The following is a 27757-nucleotide window of genomic DNA, read 5'->3' as shown; positions in this document are numbered from 1 at the left end:
TATTATTATTGTGAAATATTATTTTAAAAAAAATACTTAGAATATAAGTGCCAATTTTAAAATGGCAGAGGGTGGGGGACCTTCGGATATGGAGGTCTCTGACTCTAGTTCCCTCCTAAGTGATAAAAAAAAGTCACTCAAACGCGTACCAAATACGGAAGATACTTCTTCTGGGGACGAGTCAGCTAACCCTACCAAGCCTCCCTCCAAAAAACTAGCAAATCTCCCATCTGCCCTTAACGATCCCACTCTACCTTCAACCTCGTCTTCTCCCTCTGTTCTTCCCGCTCCTTCTCAACCTTCGTCTTCCCACTCTCAATCCCCGTCCTCGCCTTCCCCCCCTGTTATTCCCACTCCCCGTGTAAAGGTCTATCCAGAAGATGCGCCCGGAACTGGTCCCTGGGTTGTTTTCTTCAGGCCTAAGCCAAATGGAAAGGCGTTGAGAGTCATGCAGATCGCGAAAGATCTGGCAAGGTATACCTCCGTTTCGGAAATTTCGAAGGTTAGACCAAACAAATTGCGAGTTGTCGTGAATGATCGAAAAGACGCAAACAAGATTGTTGTCGATCAGCATTTTACAATTGAGTATCGGGTCTACATTCCCTCTCACATAGTCGAAATTGAGGGTGTGATAACCGAAACGGGCTTGACGTGCGAATACATTACGAGTGAAGGTACCGGCCGTTTTAAAAAATTGCCCTCGATGACTGTTAAGATCTTGGGTTGCCGCCAGCTCGGAACAGTCTCCCATGAAGGAGAAGAAAATAAATTTACGCCGTCCAACTCGTTTCGAGTCACCTTCGCTGGTTCAGCTCTCCCTGACTACGTGATGGTAGATAAATTGAGGTTAGCCGTGCGACTTTTTATTTCAAAGCCAATGACTTGTCTAAAGTGCAAGTCAGTTGGTCACACGGCTGCTTATTGTGCCAATAAAGAACGATGTGCCACTTGCGGAGAACAACATGAGGGGAAATCCTGCAGTACGACTGAGCATAAGTGTCCATATTGCGGGGGATCCCCACACGTGCTCTCAGCTTGTGAAACATACAAGGCTCGCTGGGAGAAACAGAAGCGCTCTTTGAGGGAACGCTCTAAACGCACTTTCGCAGAAATTTTGAAGGGCGCTTCTCCACTGGCTCAAGAACAACAACCAATCAATACACACAATGTCTTCGCTACGTTGCCAGTTGACGAAATGGAAGCGGATACAGCTAACGGGGGCACGCCGTTTATTTCTCAAGGGAATCTCCGGCGCAAAAATGTGACCACTCCCAAAGTTCAAGGACAAGTCCTTCCGGTGATACCCCCTGTTAGCTTGCCCAAAAAATCGAGTGCAGCGGATAAGCAAAATCAGGTCCCTCCTGGCCTCCGTGGTAATAGTTCACCTTCGAACGACCCAGCACTCGAGGGGACATCAAAAACCCCAACGGTCCCTGTTTTTCCGTCCAACTTCCCAATCGGGATATATAAAGTTGTCTGACCTTGTGGATCAAATCTTCACGTGTTTTAATGTTTCCGACTCCATCAGAACCATTGTCACCGCAATGCTTCCAGTACTAAAGACAATTTTGCAGCAATTGATGCAAACATGGCCCCTCCTTGCAATGATTATCTCTCTTGATGTCTAATTTAAATAGAGAGGTCGGAGATATCACTGTTTTACAGTGGAATTGTCGTAGTCTTATCCCGAAATTGGATACATTCAAATTTCTAATTCATAAACTCAATTGTGATGTTTTTGCTCTATCCGAAACCTGGCTCTCTTCTCAAAATGATCTCTCTTTCCACGATTTTAATATAATACGCTTGGACCGCGATGACAGATACGGAGGGGTACTATTGGGGATCAATAAGTGTCACTCATTTTTTAGAATTGACCTTCCACCTATTGGAGGGATCGAAGCTGTTGCTTGTCATGCAAACATCAGAGGCAAAGACCTCTGTATAGTCAGCTTGTATTGGCCTCCGAGAGCTGCGGTTTGCCGCAAGCAACTTGTTGACATGTGCTCACTCCTTCCTGAGCCACGATTGATCTTGGGAGACTTCAACTCTCACGGAACTGCCTGGGGGGAACCGTACGATGATAATCGTTCATCGTTGATATATGACCTTTGTAACAGCTTCAATATGACCGTTTTGAACACTGGGGAAACAACACGTGTACCTAAACCTCCTGCTAAACCAAGTGCTCTTGACCTCTCGCTTTGCTCGAATTCACTATCGTTAGATTGCAAGTGGAATGTAATCCAGAACCCCAACGGTAGTGATCACTTGCCAATCAAAATTTCCATCACTATTGGGTCGAATTCTTCTGAATCTATAAACATGGCATATGACCTCACAAGACACATTGACTGGAAAAAATATGCGGACGCGATTGCTCTAGCCATCAATTCCAGAGATGGTTTGCCTCCATTGGAGGAGTATAACTTCATTTCTCGTTTGATCTATGACAGCGCGGTTCGCGCTCAAACGAAACCCATCCCAGGTTCAACTATTCGTCGAAGGCCTCCCAATCCATGGTGGGATGGCCAGTGTTCCAAGCGTTATGGAGCTAAATCGAATGTATTTAAAGCTTTTCGGAAACGTGGAACCATTGAGAATTTTCAAACGTATTTGGACCTTGAAAATCAATTTAAAAACTTGATCAAAGGGAAAAAACGTGCTTATTGGCGAAATTTCGTGGGAGGTTTATCACGAGAAACGTCAATGAAAAAATTATGGAAAGTGGCTCGAAACATGAGAAATCGCTCTTCATCCAATGAAAGCGAGGAATATTCACATCGATGGATTTTTAATTTTGCCCGAAAGGTTTGTCCCGATTCCGCTCCAGTGCAAAGAATTATTCGAGATATACCACAAGATAGGTGCGATCTTGATTCCGAGTTTTCGATGGTAGAATTCTCTCTTGCTCTCCTTTCATGTAACAATTCTGCTCCGGGATCGGATAGAATTAAGTTCAACTTGCTGAAAAATCTCCCTGATGTGGCGAAACATCGCTTGTTGAACTTATTCAATCGGTTTCTGGAGCATAATATTGTTCCAGATGATTGGAGACAAGTACGAGTTATAGCTATTCAAAAACCCGGAAAACCCGCGTCCGACTTCAATTCGTACCGCCCAATAGCAATGCTGTCTTGTATACGGAAATTGTTGGAGAAAATGATCTTGTTTCGCCTTGATCGATGGGTTGAAACGAATGGCCTACTCTCAGATACACAATATGGGTTCCGCAGGGGCAAGGGAACGAATGATTGTCTTGCGTTGCTTTCTTCAGAAATTCAAATGGCTTACGCCGAAAAAAAACAAATGGCTTCAGTATTCTTGGACATAAAGGGGGCCTTTGATTCTGTTTCAATAGAGGTTTTGACAGACAAATTACACTCTCGGGGTCTGCCGCCTCTATTGAATAATATGTTATATAACTTGCTTTGTGAGAAACATTTGAACTTTTCTCACGGAGATTCGGCAGTAAGTCGGGTCTCTTACATGGGACTCCCGCAGGGCTCATGTTTAAGCTCCCTTTTGTACAACTTCTACGTAAGCGACATTGATAATTGCCTTACACAAAATTGCAGCCTAAGACAACTTGCAGATGATGGAGTGGTGTCTGTCGTAGGACCAAACGAATCCGACCTGCAAGGACCCTTACAAGATACTTTGAACAATTTTTCAACCTGGGCCATTGGGCTAGGGATCGAATTCTCCACGGAGAAAACAGAGATGGTGGTTTTTTCTAGGAAGCATAGACCAGCAAAACCAAAGCTTCAACTTTTGGGTAAACCGATCACTCATGCTATGTCATTCAAGTATCTTGGGGTCTGGTTCGACTCTAAATGTACTTGGGGGGCCCATATTAGGTATCTGAGTAAAAAATGTCAACAAAGAATAAACTTTCTCCGTACAATTACCGGCACCTGGTGGGGAGCCCATCCCGAAGATCTTATAATGTTGTATCGAACAACTATTCTCTCAGTGATAGAGTATGGCAGTTTCTGTTTTCAATCAGCTGCCAAAACACACCTCATTAAACTCGAGCGAATTCAGTATCTTTGTCTCCGTATCGCGTTGGGATGTATGCCCTCAACGCATACCATGAGTCTCGAGGTTTTGGCAGGCGTACTCCCACTAAAAGATCGCTTCAATTTATTATCTCTTCGGTTCCTCATCCGGTGTAAGGTTATGAACCCATTGGTGATCGGAAATTTTGAGCAGCTGATCGAGCTAAATTTTCATTTTCATTCGTCTCCATGCAGGTTAATCCTTCTTCGTATATTCCCAACCGTGTTTGTTTTCCTGACTACATCAATTCCTCTGTGCATTTTGATCTGTCCATGAAGCAGGATATCCATGGCACATCAGACTATCTTCGATCGAGGATCGTTCCAACGATCTTCGATGCAAAGTATGGGGATATCAATTGTGATAATATGTACTTTACTGATGGGTCCTCTATGAATGAGTCCACAGGATTTGGAGTGTTCAACGATTTTTTTAGCACCTCACACAGTCTTCAGAATCCTTGCTCAGTGTATATTGCTGAATTGGCAGCGATACACTGGGCGCTGGACAGCGTCGCCTCACGACCTGTTGAACACTATTACATTGTAACGGATAGTCTTAGCTCTGTCGAAGCTATCCGATCAGTGAGGCCGGAAAAGCACTCGCCGTACTTCCTTGAGAGAATACGAGAAATTTTGAGTGCTTTATCCAGACGCTGTTATGTCATTACCTTTGTCTGGGTCCCTTCACATTGCTCAATTCCGGGTAATGAGAGGGCTGACTCATTAGCAAAGGTAGGTGCAATTGAAGGCGATATTTATCAGCGTCAAATCGCCTTCAATGAATTTTATTCTTTAGTCCGCAAAAATACCATAGTTAACTGGCAACGCAAATGGAACGAAGATGAATTGGGACGGTGGCTCCACTCGATTATCCCTAAGGTTAGCCTCAAACCATGGTTCAAAAGTCTGGACTTGAGTCGGGACTTTATTCGCACCTTCTCCCGACTCATGTCCAATCACTGTTCGTTAGATGCGCTACTCTTTCGTATTCATCTTGCCGACAACAATCTTTGTGTTTGTGGCCAAGGTTACCACGACATCGAGCACGTTGTTTGGTCGTGCGAGCTGTATCTTGTCGCCAGATCGAATTTAGTAGTCACCCTTCGGGCCCGAGGAAGGCAGCCCATGATGCCGGTGAGAGACGTGTTGGCTCGGTTAGACCTTGATTACATGTCCCAAATATATGTATTCCTTAAAGCTATCGATCTTCGTGTGTGATTGTCCTTATACCCTTAGTTTTTCCTTTTCCTTTTCCTGTGTGAGAGATCGGATCCCTTCTTAAGAATAAGATGAAATGTAAATACATATTAGATATAAGATAGGTTTAAGAATTGAGTGTGATTGAGAGTGTGAGTGTGATCATTGTCAATATATCCTCATATCCCCTCCTTTTCCTGAAGAAAATATGTCACCCTTCTAAACTCGAGTCGACCGCGAGTAATCGGTTTCCTATATTATTAACATTAGAATTAAGAAAAAATGTTTATATACTAGTAACAATACAGTAAGGAGTTCGGCTCCTATAAACCTATGTAACTGAGCCTGTAAAAATAAACGATTTAAATAAAAAAAAAAAAAAAAAAAAAAAAAAAGATGTGCAGCTCTCATTTGACGAACACGTTTTATGGGCAAATATACAGTCATTCCATGCCAATCCGAAAATAGTGGTTCTCACATTTTCGTGAAAACTGATAGGTTCTTCCTTATATAGTTGCTTATTAGTTATTTCCTTTTCCGTATTTTTTTGACGTGGGACTACGTAAAATCGGAACATATAGGGGGTAAAATAAACACAGAACATGCTCATAACTCGAAGCTTTCCCAATAGATCAGAAAGATGCCCAATAGATGTATCAATTGATAGGGAATATTTCTACGCATCACGAACAGAGCTGTCAATAACGGGCAACTTATGCAGCCACTAGAATAGAAACAACGAAGAGGAATAGCGAAAAGAGAATGTATCTGTTAGACGCTTGTTTGATGCTTGTTGAATGGCGATGCACGGAAGATACCTCTCGTAAAATACTCAGTGCAATGCGTGCATTGATACAAAGAAACATATTGCGACATATGACCAATAAGTGTTTTGTTCTCGCAAAGGCAAGAAAAATCGTTGCTTCTCGAAATGATTCTACTAAACCACGCAAGCCATTGAACCTTTTCATGGTCCCCGGAACTGTTTACTAAAGTTCTTTATGAAATTTCGACGTATTCGCGAATAATATCGAAAATGATAAACCAACAAATTTATAAAAAAAAATCGTAGTCCTACGTGCTAAGCGGTCGTGTCTTGGATACAACCCCTCGTTTTTTTTTCATTTGTACGGCAGCACCCCCCTCCCCCCTTTAGAGAGGAGGGAAGGGATGTCTAACCAACATAGAATCATTTTTTGCACCCTAAAGCCTCCACATGCCAAATTTGGTTCCATTTGCTTGATTTGTTCTCGAGTTATGCAGAAATTTGTGTTTCATTTGGATGGCAGCCCTACCTTAGAGAGGTAGGATGAGTGTTGAACCACCTTAGAAACAAATGTAAAATGTCACGATTAATGAGATTGTGTTTTCGAGAAACATTAAACTTTCACATATTCATTCAGTTTGTTCAAGTGTGGATCGAAATAGTATTGAGTGATTTTTAAAAATTAAGAAATCGATCTTAAGAAATCGTTTTTCCAAATGGCGTAGAGATCGATTCACAAATTCAATCGATACCAGAGGTCGATCTTTGAAAAATCAGATGCCTTTCTCCCATTTTATCTACTTATTCTAGATAAGTGCCGTCTTTTCGTTAAACAGAAGATAAGAAAATCCATATTTCAACTCAAACATAAAAAAGTAGTTTGTTTCTCCAAAAAATCAAGAGAAAAGATCGATTTTAACGAAATATGAGGGCTACAAAATGTATGTATTGTTGTGGAGAGGCGTTGTACTTTGAATCAAGATTATGAAAATTTCCGTTATAAATACTATGCGTCCCCACAATAATCATTAGATTAGCATTACGATTTTTGCATTGCTCGTTTCGCATCTTTTCAAAAGCCAAAAGATTTGAATGTCGAAACATTTGTCGTTTCTCCCAACTTCGGAATATATTGAACTAAAATGTCCAAAGGGACGTACCACGTTACATCGGTTAAAGCCACAATCCGAAGCCGAGGATGAAATTTCACCTTGAGCTTCCATTTTTCACGACCCTAATGATGGAAGAAATAGAATCGCTTCATAAGGACATTATATCCTCTCGACGATATCCTCCATCCGGCGGCAATCATCAACGCAACGCAACAAGCGGCGATGGAAAATTTACGACACGATATAAATCATCCCGTCCCGAAAGCATCTCGCCTGACACCCGACACCATAGTTCAATTTGAGATTATGTTGCTGTTCGGGCAACCATCCATCCGCGTTAAATATCTGGTTGAAGACTGCGGTGTTGGGGAGAGGGCGATGTTCCCAAATAGGTCAAATTGCACTGAACTTACCAACGCTCGGAGCTCGGGCGGATCTTGTCGAGCTTGTTCGTTCCCTGTCTTTCCCGCCGCTATGATCGAAGATTGTTACACCGAAACTGTCACTTTTTGATGCCCTCTCGTTGAACTAAATTTCGAATTTCAGCAATCAAATTGATGGAAATTGCTTTATACAAAGGCGTAAGATTTCGGGTGTCAACTGATGGAACAGTTATTAAATTTGAAACAAGATTTTCATTTGACGTACTTTTTATGTGCTACAAAATCTCACCTTTGCCCTGATTCACTTTGATCTCGCATCAGTGCACTATATCCTTGGGTTCGCTTTTATAGACAATCATAAAACAAAAGTGTGTATCACTTCTCTTCAGCTCGAGCATAAATTTGCCCACCGACTGAACAATTCGCAGGTGATGTATCGCTTTGCCGCGTCCCTCTTCCGCTCATAACATATTCATGAACAGGTGAGAAATTGAATGAGTATTTCATTGAATTTCACATTTCCCCCATTTTGTCGTCGGTTCATAAATATGTATTCATTCATTTTTGTAGCAACTGATTTCATGGAATCAAATTTATCACAATTCCGCGCTGAGCAGATGTGTGTTCGCTGATGGTAATGGGCTCCTTTACAAATATATGCGATAATAGTAATAATAATATAACAATAATATAACACGATATCTCTACCATTCGTCAATACTACATAGATATCGTTATCAAACGTATTCTGTATACTGCGAGCGCAACTACATTTCCTGGTTTCTGGATGTCTGAGGTTATGAGTTTTATTTTTTCTACCTAAGACATTTGCCAACAATAAAAGATGAAGATGTTGTGATTTTTGCCAAGTTGAGTGCCTTTGCAGGAAGCTTTACTTTTCTGCTTTAACTTCACAAGCATGTTGTGTACACGTGTCATAGAGAAACATATTTCAGTGCTCTGCAGGAGTAACGGCACTGAACACGAGGAGCGCTCTGAGGGATCAAAATTATTTGAAGACACCCTTTTGCCACTAAAGGGTGTGTCCCATCAAATTGCATCACGGAAAAAACGCTGTAGAAATTTAATTTTTAGGAATTATATCTTCAGCATTCGCTTATAATCAGATAAGAGTGTATAGATCACGTTGGCCATGCTTCACTGTCAATTTTTCGTAAATTTGGAAAAATGTCGTCGAACGAAAAAGAGCGTCGTGAATTAATCCTGCGCACTCATTTCGAGAATCCGGAGTTGTCACATCGGGACATCGGTAAGATGCTGGGAATCGTCCAATCCACGGTCAGCAGAGTACTAGAACGATACTTCGAGAACCTAACCATCGACCGGAAGGTGAAGAACGGCAAAAATGGATGCTCCGTCAGTGAAAAAGATCACAAGCGCGTAGTTAAGCAGTTTAGACGTGATCCGAGAAGTTCGGTCCGGGATGTCGCCAATAAGCTGAATTTGTCAAGTTCATTCAGGTTCAGAAGGCTCCTAACCGCGACGAAAGGCAATACATGGTGGGGAAGACGCGAACCCGGAAGCTGTACACCGAAATGCTGACGAAGCCGCATTGCCTGGTAATGGACGACGAAACCTACGTCAAAGCGTGTTTGCATAACTCGAGAATTGAAAAAAATGGAACCAAAATTTGCATATGGAGGTTTTAGGGAGCAATAAATGTGTCTATGGTGGTTCGACATACCTACCCCCTACCCGAGAAATGTTTCTATGATGGTATGACACTTCTCTCTCCTCTTGAATGGAGAGTGGGTCCCATAAAAATAATACACATATTTCAAGCGAAAATATTCCAACCAAAAATAACAATTTAAAATTTTCGGAAAAATCTGAAGGAAAACGGAAAATTCGAAAATTCAATTCGCATATGTTCTACTATTACATATTGACAAGCGTTGTTAGTCCATTTGATGTTTGCGCAGAAGAAAATGATCTTCGTTCGTAAGTGGAAAATTCGATTTGAATGTGATAAAACGCATTCCTATATCGTCTCCTATCTATATAAATAAAAATGGATCGTCGAACGTGTCGATAAGAGAAAGGAATTGTCCGAATTAGGGCTGTCTTTATTCTATCATATTTTCTGTATCAAACATTTATTCTATGTAACGGAGAAACATGTTATTTGCAAGTGGATGAAAAATCTTGAACGAGAATTCTGTCTGAAAACAATCTGATATTATAATGTCGAGTTTTGTAGAAGTACTGAAATTTTATAGTAAAAAAATATTTTGAAGGGTAGATTAGAGATCAATCAATGAACAGTTCTGCGATTGGACCCATGAACGTGCGCTTGGTAAGAAAACGTGAATGTGATAACGAAAAATAAATTTTGGGCATAACGAAGATAACTGGTCAGCTAGTATAGCATAAAATTCAACAAAATTACTACAATCAATCAACAAAATTACTTCCTTCTTCTAATAAGAGATTCCTACTTCTCCTGTTGAATTTTATGCGTCTAGTTCGACACAGTCGATATTGGCGAAAATCTTTCTGCAGTCTACAAAATTTATTCAACAATAGTACAGTAGAAAGTAGACGAGTGGTAGATGAAAGTAGATGAAAAGTTAGCTCGAATGAGAGGCGCATTGACACCAATAGAAGGTGGATTTTATTAATCTTTAAAACATGTGAATCCGTAAAAATATTCTATAAAACTATTGTAAACCATGAAAAATACAATTTAATTTATATGTTTTGAGACATGTACCATGGTTAAACTGACCAGACGTCCCGCGTTACGCGGGACAGTCCCGCATTTCAACAAAATGTCCCGCGTTAGATTGCGTCCCGCGAAACGTCCCGCATTTGGCAAAAGAAACGAAAATGTCCCGCGATATCAATATATTTCAATATCACAATTTGATCATGTTGATTTTCTTAAACGGATGACCTCAAAAAAACAACTTTTATTTGGCAGAGTGTTCAAGAGCGCTTCTAATGCATCGAACGATTAATACGTTGAGATGGATTCATCACACCGACAGTGGGTTTTTTGTTTAGAGAGTGTCGACTGGAAGCGACAGCAACAAAATTAGAAAATGATTTTTATAAAAGTCCCCTATTCATCCGCAGGGACCAACGTGAGTCAGACGAAAAGTTCATCTTTGGTCCCCTAACTAGCGGTCAGGGCTTAACCTTTTAAATAAGCCGAAAGAACTAGTGTATACTCGACAGGAAGAGGTCTTACGGAAGTTGGCCGGAACCTCAACCATGGCCGATAAAAAGATGTAAGCCGACGTGTTCTTTTACCTTTTCGTGGCTTTGGTGGTCGACTGTCTCTCCATTTTAGCCATTCGCCCAAAAGTTTTCTATCGGTCGCAGCTGAGGAATGTTGGGAAGGTTGGCCGTCTTTTTTTTTTTATAATTCGTTTATTTGTACAGGCTCAGTTACATAGGTTTAAAGAAGCCAAACTCTCAACTATACTTTTACTATTAACATGTTTTCTTAATTCTACGGTTAATGAAATAGGAAACCGATTACTCGCGGTTGACTCGAGTTTAGAAGGGTGACACATTTTCTTTAGGAAAAGGATGGGATGTAAGGAGATTGTAACCATGTTCACACTCACACTCACACTCACTTTCACATTCATACTCACACATCACACTGAATTCTTAAACTATCCTCACATCTAATATGTATTAACAATTTAACTTATTCTAATGTTAGGGAACCGATAGCTCGCGAAGGACGAAAAGGAGGAGAAAATGGGGGGGAAAGGATGTAAGAACAATCACACTCGAAGATCGATATCTTTAAGGAAAACATATATTTGGAACATGTAATCAAGGTCTAACCGAGCCAACACATCTCTCACCGGCACATTGGGCTGCCTTCCTCGAGCCCGAAGGGAGTTTTCTAAATTCGATCTGGCGACAAAATATAGCTCGCACGACCAAACAACGTGTTCGATGTCGTGGTAACCATGGCCACAAACGCAGAGATTGCTGTCGGCAAGCTTGAAACGAAAAAGCAGCGCATCTAAAGAACAGTGATTGGACATGAGTCGGGAGAAGGTCCGAATAAAGTCCCGACTCAAGTCCAGACTTTTGAACCATGGTTTGAGGCTAACCTTAGGGATAATCGAGTGGAACCACCGGCCCAATTCATCTTCGTTCCACTTGCGTTGCCAGTTAGCGATGGTATTTTTACGAACTAAAGAATAAAATTCATTGAAGGCGATTTGACGCTGATAAATATCGCCTTCAATTGCACCTACCTTTGCTAATGAGTCAGCCCTCTCATTACCCGAAATGGAGCAATGTGAAGGGACCCAGACAAAAGTAATGACATAACAGCGTCCGGATAAAGCACTCAAAATTTCTCGTATTCTCTCAAGGAAGTACGGCGAGTGCTTTTCCGGCCTCACTGAACGGATAGCTTCGACAGAGCTAAGACTATCCGTTACAATGTAATAGTGTTCAACAGGTCGTGAGGCGACGCTGTCCAGCGCCCAGTGTATTGCTGCCAATTCAGCAATATATACTGAGCAAGGATACTGAAGACTGTGTGAGGTGCTAAAAAATACGTTGAACACTCCAAATCCTATGGACTCATTCATAGAGGACCCATCAGTAAAGTACATATTATCACAATTGACACGCCCATACTTTGCTTTGAAGATCGTAGGAGCGATCCTCGATCGAAGATAATCTGGAATTTCATGGATTTTCTCCTTCATGAACAGATCAAAATGTACAGAGGAATTGATGTAGTCAGAAAAACAAACACGGTTGGGAATATACGAAGAAGGATCAACCTGCATGGTGATGAATTCATGATATGAGCTCATGAATCCAGAATGAAAATTTAGCTCGATAAGCTGCTCAAAATTTCCGATCACCAATGGGTTCATAACCTTACACCGGATGAGGAACCGAAGAGATAATAAATTGAAGCGATCTTTTAGTGGGAGTAGGCCTGCCAAAACCTCGAGACTCATGGTATGCGTTGAGGGCATACATCCCAACGCGATACGGAGACAAAGATACTGAATTCGCTCGAGTTTAATGAGGTGTGTTTTGGCAGCTGATTGAAAACAGAAACTGCCATACTCCATCACTGAGAGAATAGTTGTTCGATACAACATTATAAGATCTTCAGGATGCGCTCCCCACCAGGTGCCGGTAATTGTACGGAGAAAGTTTATTCTTTGTTGACATTTTTACTCAGATACCTAATATGGGCCCCCCAAGTACATTTGGAGTCGAACCAGACCCCAAGATACTTGAATGACATAGCATGAGTGATCGGTTTACCCAAAAGTTGAAGCTTTGGTTTTGCTGGTCTATGCTTCCTAGAAAAAACCACCATCTCTGTTTTCTCCGTGGAGAATTCGATCCCTAGCCCAATGGCCCAGGTTGAAAAATTGTTCAAAGTAGCTTGTAAGGGTCCTTGCAGGTCGGATTCGTTTGATCCTACGACAGACACCACTCCATCATCTGCAAGTTGTCTTAGGTTGCAATTTTGTGTAAGGCAATTGTCGATGTCGCTTACATAGAAGTTGTACAAAAGGGGGCTTAAACATGAGCCCTGAGGGAGGCCCATGTAAGAGATCCGACTCACTGCCGAATCTCCATGAGAAAAATTCAAATGTTTCTCACAAAGCAAGTTATATAACATATTATTCAATAGAGGCGGCAGACCCCGAGAGTGTAATTTGTCTGACAGGACCTCTATTGAAACAGAATCAAAGGCCCCCTTTATGTCCAAGAATACTGAAGCCATTTGTTTTTTTTCGGCGTAAGCCATTTGAATTTCTGAAGAAAGCAACGCAAGACAATCATTCGTCCCCTTGCCCCTGCGGAACCCATATTGTGTATCTGAGAGTAGGCCATTCGTTTCAACCCATCGATCAAGGCGAAACAAGATCATTTTCTCCAACAATTTCCGTATACAAGACAGCATTGCTATTGGGCGGTACGAATTGAAGTCGGACGCGGGTTTTCCGGGTTTTTGAATAGCTATAACTCGTACTTGTCTCCAATCATCTGGAACAATATTATGTTCCAGAAACCGATTGAATAAATTCAACAAGCGATGTTTCGCCACACCAGGGAGGTTTTTCAACAAGTTGAACTTAATTCTATCCGATCCTGGAGCCGAATTGTTACAAGAAAGGAGAGCAAGAGAGAATTCTACCATCGAAAACTCGGAATCAAGATCGCACCTATCTTGTGGTATGTCTCGAACAATTTTTTGCACAGGAGCGGAATCAGGACAAACCTTCCGTGCAAAATTAAAAATCCATCGATGTGAATATTCTTCGCTTTCATTCGTTGATGAGCGATTTCGCATGTTTCGAGCCACTTTCCATAATTTTTTCATTGACGTTTCTCGTGATAAACCTCCCACGAAATTTCGCCAATAAGCACGTTTTTTCCCTTTGATCAAATTTTTGAACTGATTCTCAAGGGCTAAATACATTTGAAAATTTTCAGGGGTTCCACGTTTCCGAAAAGCTTTAAATGCATTCGATTTTTCTACATAAAGCTTGGAACATTGGCTATCCCACCATGGATTGGGAGGCCTTCGGCGAATGGTGGAACCTGGGATGGGTTTCGTTTGAGCGCGAACCGCGCTGTCATATATCAAACGAGAAAGGAAGTTATACTCCTCCAATGGAGGTAAACCATCTCTGGAATTGATGGCTAGAGCAATCGCGTCCGCATATTTTTTCCAGTCAATGTGTCTTGTGAGGTCATATGCCATGTTTATAGATTCAGAAGAATTCGACCCAATGGTGATGGAAATTTTGATTGGCAAGTGATCACTACCGTTGGGATCCTGGATTACATTCCACTTGCAATCTAACGATAGTGAATTCGAGCAAAGCGAGAGGTCAAGAGCACTAGGGTTAGCAGGAGGTTTAGGTACACGTGTTGTTTCCCCAGTGTTCAAAATGGTCATATTGAAGCTGTTACAAAGGTCATATATCAACAATGAACGATTGTCGTCGTACTGTTCCCCCCAGGCAGTTCCGTGAGAGTTGAAGTCTCCCAAGATCAATCGTGGCTCAGGAAGGAGTGAGCACATGTCATCAAGTTGTTTGCGGCTAACCGCAGCTCTCGGAGGCCAATACAAGCTGACAATACAGAGGTCTTTGCCTCTGATGTTTGCATGACAAGCAACAGCTTCGATCCCTCCAATAGTTGGAAGGTCAATTCTAAAAAATGAGTGGCACTTATTGATCCCCAAAAGCACCCCTCCGTATCTATCATCACGGTCCAAGCGTATAATATTAAAATCGTGGAAAGAGATATCATCTCGCGAAGAAAGGTTGGCCGTCTTCGCGACAATGTTTATCTCCAGATGATCCATCCTCCAGTGATCTTTTGGCATAATGGGCTGATCCCAGGTTCGGCATAAAGACCACATCACCTTCGCCACTTCCGGCAAGCACATCATATGACTCGAAAGAAGAGCGACCATTCCCTTCACGTCTGTCAGAGAAGAACCTTTTTCGAGAACTTGATGTGGATGATATATTCGACGTCATCGTTACCTGGAGGACGTAAAGTACCCGGTCCCCTACCATTCGTTGAATTCTAGCATCAAGTACGTCTCATCTTTCATTATGAACAAGGAAAGAAGTTATTCTCCAGTACCTCATGCTACTCCTTCTGGGTGATTGCATGCTGCTCAGATACGGCCGGTCTCGTTTGGCGCTTCCGCATTAAAATGTCCATTTTGGACAGATTCTCCTTCACCATTTGGCCGATTGCTACGATCTACCGGCTCAAGGAGCGGCAGGGAGATGATGTTGTAAATACCAGATCGGCTATATGTGGTGGACACAAAGTGCTTCAGGATGTCCAACTTTTTCGCTGTAGGGTGGAGCTTGCAGTATGAAAAAATCATTAAGTTGCTTGACAGTGCTGCTGCTGCGAATCAACAGCCTTGAATCATTTATGTTGTAGGCTTAATAAAGGTAAGATTCAAGGAAAATTTGTTCCATAAAATTATATTTCATCACCGTCCGAAATTAGTCCATTTTTTGAATGCATACGTTAAGACTAAAATCGATGACAAATGAATTGGAATTTTCGAGCATTCCATTCGGTAATTTGAAGAAAATTGTAGAACTTGAATCTTACTTGCCAGGCGTAAATGCTCTGATTGAGCGTGTGGTTTTCGGGCGTAAACAAAATCTAAACCACCAAAAAATCACAACTGGGTGCCGATACTTAGAAATAAATAATACCGATCAGATTAGATTCGCTAAACTATGGTTTATGTTCACATAACGTATATACATAACGTTTTGTTTTTTGTGTCCCGCGTTAGACCTCTGACCATCTGGTCACTTTAACCATGGTACATGTCTCATGGTAGACAATACCTGATTTGACAAAGGTGCGCTGAACTAGAGCATTCAAAAAGTAGACAAACCAAGATCATTTTTTCGACAGGATAAAACAACATCCTTACGCAAACCTATTGCAAATGTTCACAACAATGCTGGCGAAACGAAACTGACATAAGTACAAAATCCAATGATGAAAAAAAACACAGAGATCTAGCATCAATGATCATAATGATAACATCACTGTTTCGATTAATAATAGTGTCGATTATCGGACATCACTATTTGCAACTTAAGCTCCGCCCTATCTACCGGTACAAATTGAGAGAAACATTTCCTACATGACTATATTGCCTCTCTCCAGCCAGCGAGCAGACAACCGCCCTTCTTAATTCTTTAACGATCAAGCTGTAAAAACATTTTTTTAAAGAAAACCATTGGTATAATTTTGATTATTGGCGTTAAAGGAACCCCAATGTGCAAGATTTCAATCTAATATTTCAATCTCATATTTTCCGGGAAATGACGAAAAATCGAAAAAAAAGTAGTTCGAAGGCATATACTAAGCGTATGACAATGAAAGCCAGCAGCGATTGCTTAAACTTTACCTTGCAACAACCGTGAGATTAGAAGATATTCGATATTTGTGTTAGCAAAAAAAAAAAATCACACGAGTGTTGTGTCCGAGACACGACCGTATAGTTGACGTAGGATTCCGTTAGGCTATCTGTTGCATACTGATTCTGGATATGTTTGAGGGATAACATTGTTAAACTCTGAAAAGAGCGGTTTTGTTGGGTTGTTAGGTATTGTTTGTTCACTCCACCAGTGTTCACAACCGAGTGATGATGCTAGAAGGATGGTGATTAGTCATTGGATGGTGCGTATCACGACAATTATCAATTTTTCTCAATAATTTTTACTTTTTGAGTGTTTATTCAATCCATTTCCATTTTTTCTTTAATATGTAGAGCATATGGGAAATCACTTTTTCGAATATTCCTTCATTTTTACAATTTTTCTCGTCGTATGAGCTTTCCTTGGGAGAAAAAAAAATCGTTTCATATTTCAAGTCATTTTAACACAACTGCTACCGTGTTGGCGATCTAACGTAAAACTTAAACGATCGGTGAGACATCTGGATTTTGTTTTTGAACTAAGCTAATGATGATAATGTAACCTAAAATTCAAAAACAAATCACATATATTTTACTTCCGGGCTTTCCAAGTTAGTTCTCACATGCAGGAGCCATGCATTTTTCAACTTGTTTTTGATTGTGCTCTCGAATTTCCTTTTTTGATTCAACCATTTTCAATATTAATATAGTTTTCACTACTGACAGAAGTAAGAACATAACATGTTATATATAAAATGACGCAGAATCAAAGTTCTTCCAAACTCATCGCAATCAAATAATCCTTCATGATTATAACATTGTAATTTATGGAAAGAACTACAAACCTTCCATATACTCACATTACAAATTTTAAAACCAGCATCACTTTCACCGCAGCGCTGCCTAGGTTTTGATTTGTACGTTAGATCGCCAATACAATTTCACACTTACACTTGTGCTAAAAGTTTTACAATGCATGATCGGTCATTAATATGAAATTTCGAGAAGTAACCAATATAAGAGATCCAAACTTAAATTTTAATTATATTCGTTTGATAGAAGTAAGCTCTATTCAGTTCATTAAAACATCATTCTTAAATCTTCTTATTATTTTTCAATATTCCTATTGGAACGAAAATAAAAAAAAACACTCGTTCATCGCTCCCAACTTATTCGCAAGCACATATGCAATCAGCAATATCCACGCTAGTTATAATGAGCACTATCCATTTGTGCGCGCCGTTTGTTAAAATATCGACCACCAGTGTATTTTCATGCTGATTTCCCCCGGGTACCTTGAATTAGAAATCTCTGTTAGGGAATACATGTCGGTGGGAACAAAAGATCCCTCTAATTTCATGAGTTTGCAATGCCGATTTCCCCCAGGCAGCTTGGTTTTGTTGGCCTCTGTTAGGGAACACATTTCGGTGGGAACCAAACGATCCCTCTACTTTGATGTATTTGTAATGTCGATTTCTCCGTATATTCAATTTCGACCAATCAGAATGAGGAATTTTGTTTAGAGATTTTTCGATTGTTTGATAGTTAGTTTCATATGATATATAATTTTATCCATTGTGATGAATTGTTATGGAGTGCACAGATCGATTGATGCAAATATCTCGTAAATCCATCAGGGAATAGCTTACCAATAATTGCGAGTACATGAGCCATCGCATGTGTCGTCAATTTTGACCAATAATACGTGGGTATTTCCGTTAGGATAGGGGTTGAGATTTTTCAGTTGTTCGATAGTTAGTTTCATGACATATATTATTTTATCCAATTTGAAAAATTGTTATGAAGTGCCGAAATTGATTGACGCAAAAAACTCATCAATTCATCATGAAATGACTGACAAAATCGACTTTTTCGCCGTTTTGCATTCTACGCAATATAATTCGTTCGCTCAACACGCAAAAAAACATTTTTTGTTCGAAAACCCGGAGTTTTCAGGAAAAAGTACTATCATAGACTCGCAACAAATCCAGAGCACCTTTTCCAGACATTTCACTAAATTTCTTCCAAACCTTTTTGATTTTATCCGACAATAACGATAATAGACGACTATTGTCGGAAATGTTAATACTAATGCTACAGACAGAGCAACCTGGTGATTACGTCTAGCTATGCGAACAAATGTTCATTGAAACGATTGATTGTCCGCATAACTAGACGTAAGCGTTTTTCAAATGGAAACAATATGTTTTAATCCGCAAAATCTCCTAGGCCCTCTTTTTGCCGATAATATCCTTCAACTGGACAGATAATTTCATTGGAAATTTGCATGGTTACGCTTGTATGCATAAAAACAACATAAATGCGTTTTCCCAACACTAATGGTAATGGTGATTACGTCTCCTATGCAAACATGGGCAGTAAGCGTTTGAAATTGGACAATTTTCATGATTTACTCGATTTTCGATTCTTAATGTGTACCCCAATATGTTCCCGAAAGACGTAATCCTACGTCAAATCTCCTGTAGGAGGTGCAATCGAATGAATTTCCTATATCACAATGTGTTTTTTGACGTAGGACTACGTCTTTCATTTCTATACCGGGGTGTAAAATCAAAGTTTCGAAAACGAAAGCGTTACGCCGGAGACCGAGATTTTGAGCGTTAATAACTCCTAAACAACTGAACGAGATGGTATGATAAACACTTCATTCGAAAGATAAAATGTCTACGCGTTCTATACTTGTTACTTTTTGATCCTAAAACTTGTTTCAATAGTCTTAAAATTGCTTTCAAAACAGGCTATTGAAATCACCAATCGGTATATAAGCGAGCGCCGCTCGAAAATCCACTCAGTTCTAATTGAACAGCGATTGGAGCATGTTGTCGCTGTTGTGGTGAAGCTCTTCGTTTATCATGAAAGCGCGGATGAACGTTGTCACCAAGAGCCTGTTTGTGCACCTTAGGCCATCAGGAGGAGAGTGATGCCACAAACGGTTCCCAGGGAAAAGAGATCGGAGCAGCTGCCACACACACACATATACACGCGCGGAACTCTCCGTTTGGATGCCATTCAGCATCGAGGAAAATCCGGAAAGATTCAATTGTTGCTGAAAAATAATCTGCCAGTTCACCAGGGAATTGAAAAATACATTCATGCGAATGAGTTTTTTTAAAATGTTTTTTAACTGCGACCAAATGCATTTGGTTTTGTGATTTTTCAATCAATCGCAATTAACAGGAATGCTTCTGAAAATTATTCTTCCCCATCAGTAGAAAATTTTCGTATCCAATATTGTATGAGCGCGCAACGGAAAATGTTTCGCATCGCGAAAAACATATAATTTTCAATCGATTATTGCTCAGTCGCCGAAAGTTTCAAACTCAGAGAGTTCACTCCCCTCTAGTTTGCCTTCCAAATTGCCATCGTAAACCACGCCTTCTCTCGATTCAATCACGCACAAAAAGCATACTAAAGCGATTTTCTGGTGGTGAAACGTAATAATTTTTCGTGAGGACATCGACAAGACAACATCGTTATTGAACGAGCTGAACTAGCGGAACGAACTGGACGAGCTGGACGGCGAGGGATCGAGGGATTCATCACCTGGTCTGACCTGACCTGCACGCATTCAATTTGTTTGGAACTGTGAGGGAGCGCAGAAAATCCGATTTATCAGAAGAAGAGAAGACGACCGAGAGAGTATCAGCACCGAGAAACGATTCCATTTGAGATATCGAAGCATCCGCCACACACACACACACACACACACATATATATAGCATCGAGAAGATTACGGAAAGATATTATCGTTGCTGAAAAATAATCTGCCAGTTCCCCTGGGAATTGAAAAATACATTCATGCGAAAGAGTTTATTTCAATGTTTCCTAACATATAACGCTGCGACCAAATACATTTGGTTTTGTGATTTTTCAATCAAGTGTAATTAGCAGGAAAGCTTCTGAAGATTATTCATCCCCATCAGTAGGATATTTTCGTATCCAATATTGGATGCATAAAACATTGTACCTCCAACGCAAAGCTCTCGTTTTCGAAGTCACCCAAATATTCATTTATTCATTCATTCAGAATGGATTCAGATTCGACTTCAAACAAATGATCACTAAATCAACGATAGTCCTACGTCACCGTTGCGGTTATACCATAGATATAATCCACTTCCTGTTTTTTTGCTTTAAACATGAACAGCGAATGTAGTAAAAAAAGTTAACAATTTGACGATTTGTTTTCTTTCGATTGCACTAACCACTCGCTTTCCTCTCCGACGCAACGAGCAATCTTTTCGCCTACATTCGGGCGTTAGGGCGTGAGTTGCTGTTTATAATGAATTATTATTCATTTACCGATAATAGGATAATAGGCATTTATCAGTTACTATATTGTATGTTACCCAATCAATTCGTACTCAATTCATGTTTTTATCATGTAGGTATTATACTAACAATTTATGTAATTGTGGTACAGGATGTCATAATATCGAGCATGTTGTTTGGTTATGTAAAAAATGCAATTAATGAATTTAACTGGCTGCTGATTTAGAAGATTGAAAAGGGTATACTCACGCATATCAGATTATGATACCCGTAATCTTAATATTATGCTCCTCATATATGTCTTCCTAAGAAAACCCGCTTCATTCTTCTTCTTTCTTTGTTTTTAAGAGGCTTTAAACTTTGCAGTTCATTCGCCTCTAACCCGCATCATTTCATCATTTCCTCGGATTCACATGCCCATTTTCCTTTCCATTTCCTATACATAAACAGAACTTAGCTCCCAATTAGATCAATTCACTACAGCAGCTATGCTATATATGCTATTTTTCTCTATAATATATTTCTGCAGTCATAGATTTATTTGACTTAGGCTAATATTTATGTAGATCTTAACTATTTAGACTTGTGTTGAAAAATGACACATGATGACTCTTTGTCTTCTTCTGCTTAATTGAATAAACAGTAAAAAAGGGTAGTAATGGCTTTATTGGTATTTTTGTGTACATTTTTGTGATTCCGGATTCTACCACGTTATCTCAATCCGTTTAAAGGATACATCTTCATACAGGAAACGGTTTTTTCAGGGCTTCCATTTGATGTATCAAAAGAGAAAAAAAATTACAGATTTTGAACAAGTTATATAATTTTGATAAAGTTATACAAAAATAAATGAAATTGAAGAGAAGTGGTAGCTAGCAAGAAAAGATTTGTGCAAAAACATTACCAAATGATCCGAAGACATGAAAGAAGCTGTTAAATTTATCGAACAGTTGGTCGTTAACACGTTAAGCCCCACGTGGGTTCCTAGGGCGGCCTCTAGTTGAGCTTTTTGGTAGGTAATCGCTGACTGACTGGGACTGACAGTTACGAAACAAGATAATAAAAATTTATACGGTTTGTTTTCGGATGTTTTACAAAATGTGACTACTTTCTAGTCGAATTTCTGACTGTTTTCTATAGATACACTAAGTATCCATGGGAGCTGAGACCGACACTAATATTGTGCAATCGTTCTTGATGCGGAAAGCACAGCGAGAAAAATTCGGAGCTTAACGTGTTAATGAATTAATGCCATATCACACAGAGGTTTTGTCCGACGCATAGTCCGAGAGCGAAATCGTTTCGTAAGGTCGATAGTGTGTTGTCAATGAAAGAACAATTGAAAAAAATTGTGGTGGCGGATCAAATGTATAATTTTCTATGACCGCAAGTGTGACTGTTACGAATAAATATCTAAAAGCTACGAAGAGTTGATTCTGATATTCTAAACAGATTGAATTGTTAGTTCCAGGCTGAAAACCCTGAATTCACGATGTTACATGAAAAGCTGTAAGATTTTTATCTTACCATTCTCACTAATATTTGCGCGGAATCATACGTTGTTTCAATGTCCAATGCTACTGAATTTGAAGATTTTTGAAAAGCGGTATGAATATTTATGTTGGGATGGTAGCAGAAGAAACTATCAGAACAATGGATGGCGGATGCTGATGAATTTTCAGTGTATTTGTAGCAGTTTTTCCGTGGAGCTAATCAAGCAATTGAGAAAATGATTCGATTTTAACGTGCAAATTCCTTCTAAAGGTAAAATTACTCCGGAAGTAAATCACTGTTCCAAAAAAAAAATATCAGCAGTATTAGTGGGCAAAAAATTGGATGCCTAAAAAAAAATTAACGGTTCGCTCGCATCTCCGGCTCGTCGATGCCTTGTTTCTAACGATCTCACTATACTTCACTCCTCGGCATGCGTCTAGCGATTTTTTTCTGAATATAACCAGAACAAGAATAAGTTTTGAAATCGGCTGCAATCTGAATTCAGAAAGACTATATATAATCATCAAACGCACGAATTTGGAAGTGTTAATGCACATTAACAGCAAATGTAGTATTTGTAGTAAGTAAATGTAAATATGAAAAAGTAAGTGGATGTAATATTGTGTAGGAAATACATGAATATTTATTTCATGCTAATAAAACAGATTTTTTTCTGCAACGAATTTTTTAGAAGAAAAAGTACAAATGGAAAAGATTTTCACCCCTTCCGGTACAGATGAAAATGTGGCAACACCGCAAGCGACTAGGTTGTGTATGGTTTTTGCGAAGACAAAAACGAATCAGAACGGACTCGTCTCTTCAAACGCCATTAAAAACGATGTGTTTTAAGGTTTAGCCTAGAGGTAGACATTTCCGCAGAATAGGAAAAGAGCCTTTCTTCAAGACATCACTTAGCTTCAAGGCTAAGACTAGACTACGTCTTAGCCTTATACGTTTATTTTGGTTCTATATTGTGCGAAGCAAATCGAGAAATTTTGAGATTCGTGGATTTCAATTAGAGGTAAGGTCAAGCGATTTACATATCTGAACTTTTTCGTGTTTGACAAATCTGAAACTTTTAAGTACCGGAAAACCAAAACTCAAAAAGTGATCGAAAATTGCCACAAAGGGATCAATTACGTGCGAACAGTTGTATTATTGTTGTATTCTGCATTCAATGGGAACATTAAAAATAAAATTAAAGAAAGTTTTCCTTCTATATTATAGCTATTATTGAGCTCAGAAGCGAAATGTGGCGAAAATCAGTTCGTTGGACAAATTTGCCGAAATAAACCTCAAAATTATGGTGATTTCACACCCCATTAGCCCGGACTGGATAATTCCCAGTCGATCCAAGAAGGTGGAAACACCCTCAAGAAAAGACGATACTCCACAAGGCTGAAAACAACGGAGCAACGGAGAAAAAAAAACCAATCTACTCACCCCATCTGGCTGAAATCGTGACGATGACGGCGTCGCGGGTGAACAGAACTCTTGAAGTACATTCTGAAGCTTTTTGGTCGAATCTGGAAGAAAATTATAAAGATGGAGTAACTCCCATGTACAGCGCGAGTCTTGTTACGTTGAACGTGGAAACGGAGGGTGGAACGAGGAGTTTAATTGAACAGGCAGCAGGCTAGCAGGGCAGGTGAGGGGTTTGCCGGGAGGAACATTAGATCTTGTTACTTACACGAGGCGAGATCTTGCAGCTGCTGGAATTCACTTGGCGAAAGCTTTTCCCACTTGTGGATGTTTGATGCCATTTCTGTTTGATCTGGAAAATAAGAAGTGTAAAAGACTGATTACAAAAGTTGGTTCGATGTGGGAGATGGTAAAAAAAGATGGAAAATGTGACAAGCCAGCTGTTTTTCCAAAGCAAGCGGGTTTCTCGTCGTAATTCTGTTTTCAACAAATAATTAACTCGATTAAATGGTCTCGTTTAAAAACTTTGGGCGAATTACAAGCATTCATCTGAAGACAGCTTTATTAAATTTTACGAAATGACAAAATGTCGGTTTCTCTTTTGCTCTTTTAACGAAGCATCAAATGTTTAAACGAGAACTTTTCTTGTGGGCATATTTGTGGGTAACATATTCTTGTTGAACTACAAACTACGTGCAATTTTTGTGGCCTCAACTTGTCAAAATCACAAAATTTCACATTTTTCGATGGGTACCAAACATCAACAAGTTTCCCGAGACTGACACCAGGAAATCATTCAATTCTAGGCTTTTTTCGATTCGCTTCAAAAAAAATAACAAAGAACACAAATCCTCGCCGCGAACTCGCAATCCGATTTCTGCGGTATTTCCGAAATGACAAGACATCTCGAGAGAGAGAGAGAGAGAGAGAGAGAGAGAGAGAGAGAGATAGAGAGAGAAAAAACGGATATCGTATAGCTTTCGACAGATTTTCAGAAGTTTCATTTTCTTCCGTAGAAAGGCAGACAGATGCAGGAGCGTAAATTGACTTTATCATTTCATCCTCTAATTCGAGTGAGTTTCCAGCGCGAGTGAAGTAAATGTGATGATTATCCTGGGATTATTCGGAGAGATTTGATGCTTATTTCGAATTATTTTTTCTAAGATTGTGATATAATTGCAAAATGGGAGCAACGAATACTTGATTCCAGGAGTCACTAGAAATCGATTGAATTGATTATTCGATAAAAAAATAATATTCAGCGTGGAGCCCCTATTCAGCGAGTAATATTCCAAAACGTTTCAGTAGAATTTTGCGTTATTATTGTTGTCAGTGCTCGACTGAGAAAATCTCCTTGCCTGGAAGATATTTTCACTCCAAGCTTTCACAATGATTTGTCTGATTAGCATTGATGCTGCTAACAATACGGCCGCGAGAACTGAAAAACATGATTGAGCGGTCGACAAGACGAAGTTTTCTGAATTTCTCGAAAGCAATCATCATTCGCGGACAAAATGCCGTCATGTGATGTGCTGTACTGTGGAATTACGAAATTTCTCATTCGAGAACTAGTTCCTTACTCTACAACAATTACCATAAATAAATAAATAAATAAATAAAAATATAAGGTGTAACAAAAATCCCTTGTTTCTCCAAAGGTGGCGTTAAAAGTCTGAATCAAACCTTGTATAGAGAGTTACCTTAAAAAAGACAACTAACTGTGCTGAAAAGCCTTTCGTTACACGTTAACATATTCATTTTCATACCACTCAACTAGCAACCAATCCAATTGGCGGGATAAGCAAATTTTCCATCGACTAAAAGCTTCAGCTTCATCCCAACAGACAGTTCATGAAGCATTTTGTAAGCAAACCCACGAGTCTGAAAACTGCTCTCTCTGGTGCATTTTTAGTTAGCATCAATCGAGACGAGTGAAATGGATCCGTCGTGACGCCGTTAATGCCCGCCCCGCGAAATGATGCTCACTTCTGACAAGACGAGAAATTTATCCGTGCCATCTCCTCCTAAAAACATGTACGGAGGAAAACAATCTATAATCTTCATGAGGGCGCGGGGAGCGCGGTTGCAAATTACCGGCTCGCGTTGCGAATGTAAATGAGGGTGCTGAAACTTGGTGCTGGTTGTTGAAGATCGAAACTGTTCCTAGCCGGGGAGCGCTTCTAGTGCTTCAATCGACAGTGCTAGCAGTATATTGGAAAACATGCTAATTTGGAGATTTAAAATAATCATATTTTGAGTATGAAAGAAGCACAAAAATAAAAACTGAAAGAACAATAAATATTATACTCGCACTGACCAAGCGGTAGTTTTTATTTTCCTATCCTATTGAACAGACGTGCGCCATTGTTTACTTAAAAAAGCATTCTCAGAGTATGTACAAAGCAAGAATAGTGCAGATCTTGCACAGACGTGCAGAAGTGGGAAAATAACTTAGGGAGTATAAAAAAAATCAAATTACATTGCAGCTTCGATGATTTTTTTTAATCCGGCTGCAGCTTTTCATAATTTACTTTACAGTTCCTTCCGTCGAACTTTCCATCAAAAATTATTTTAAAAATTTTGATGCTATTTACATCAATATCCGAAGCAATGGAATGTGAATAAATTTTTATATTGAGAACTTGTGTGTTCGAGATTATTGATGGCTTTTACCTACTGACTGATGGTGTCAAAACTGACGTCAGAGTGCATCTCGTTTAAGGTCGGACGTGAAGAAGACATTTCAATTTGGTTAGAGCTGTCTTCTTCGGTTGAAAATCTAAAGGAGGCAGTGTGTTACACATCCATTGTTGTCGCCACGGTGAGCAGCACTGGTACTGTTAGTGTTTTTCTGTTGCTGGTCTTATTATTATTATTATTTATTTATTTGTGACACTTTACCACTAAAATACGTGGCATTCGTGTCATTTTATGATTTACATTTTTCATTTTCTCGCTGCATTAATTATAACTAATTAGATCTCATTGAACAAATTGCTATCTCTTAAAAAATTTAAGAGGGCTTTTTCTTTTTCAATGTAGCTAGTATTTCACTTAGGGATCCATTGATTCCGCATGCTTTTCTTATGGGTTCATATCCTCTGCAATCCATTATTATATGTTGCACAGTTGTTTGCACTCCACAGTATATGCAAACAAGTGGGGGGTTATGGTTCATTAGGTGTACATGGGTGAGCCGTGTATGCCCTATTCTTATTCGGGTTAGAACTCGTTGTTCGGACGCGCATTTGCGATCTTTGTATTTATTTGGTGTGTGCTTAGCTCGTCGCAACTTGGTTCCACTTTGATGCCATTCCGTTTCCCATAATGACCAGATTCTGTTTCTAATCGCACGTACAACATCCTGGGATGGTACCGGGATGTCAAGTTGTGGTTCATTTCGGCCTTGTTTGGCCATTTCATCTGCTTTGTCATTGCCAACAATGCCAGAATGGTCAGGTATCCAGCTGAAGGTAATATTCCGTTCCTCTATGTTCTTTTCAATGAACTGTATCCATGGGTGTTTTGTTCACCTCCACTTAACGCATCAAGACAGCTAGCGGAATCGGTAAAAATAATGACATTTTTATGTCCTCGTACATGTGATACGGCTGTTTTTAGAGCAAACGCTTCCGCTGAAAACACGCCACATATTTCAGGAAAACCGAAACTGTAACTATAGTTGCACATCACTACTCCAGCACCAGTTTGGTTATTCTCTTTGGAGCCATCGGTGTAGATTTGTTCATGGTCGGGATAAAAGCTAGAAACAAATTCCTTGAACTGAGGTAAAACAGTGAACCTGTTTGCGCCTGCTCTGATCTTTCTCCTAAGGTTGTTGTCAATTTTCGGGAGTGCTGCATACCATTCTCTATCTGAAACCCTTAAAGTCCTGCATACCTTCGGAAAACTCCATCCAGTTGCTTCTTGCAGAAGATAATTTGCTCTTCTTGTTATTTGATAATCAAATGCTTCTTCGAATTTTTCCATTATACGAATAGTGAGTTGACACAGACGTTGGATAAGGGCCAAGCGAAATGGGAGGCAACCAGCTTCAGCCATTATGGAGATTATGG

At 39.8% G+C, this 27757-nt stretch overlaps 1 protein-coding gene across 2 annotated transcripts in view; it reads right to left on the bottom strand.

The window, feature by feature from the left end:
* Positions 1 to 27757, bottom strand: part of LOC129764189 (diacylglycerol kinase 1) — a 357758-nt gene that overhangs the window by 170135 nt on the left and 159866 nt on the right. For both annotated transcript variants that reach the window (XM_055763040.1, XM_055763042.1), the window contains exons 4-5: positions 23950 to 24033; positions 23703 to 23785 (exon numbers count right to left, since the gene is read on the bottom strand). In XM_055763040.1, coding sequence (XP_055619015.1) covers positions 23703 to 23785; positions 23950 to 24022 — 156 coding nt within the window. In that variant the 5' untranslated portion in view covers positions 24023 to 24033. The remainder of the gene's footprint in view (positions 1 to 23702; positions 23786 to 23949; positions 24034 to 27757) is intronic.

The sequence above is a fragment of the Toxorhynchites rutilus genome, chromosome 2, assembly GCF_029784135.1.
Source record: "Toxorhynchites rutilus septentrionalis strain SRP chromosome 2, ASM2978413v1, whole genome shotgun sequence".
NCBI lineage: Eukaryota > Metazoa > Arthropoda > Insecta > Diptera > Culicidae > Toxorhynchites > Toxorhynchites rutilus.
The sequence above is the reverse complement of the archived record's forward strand: the minus strand, read 5'-3'. Positions and strand labels throughout refer to the sequence as shown.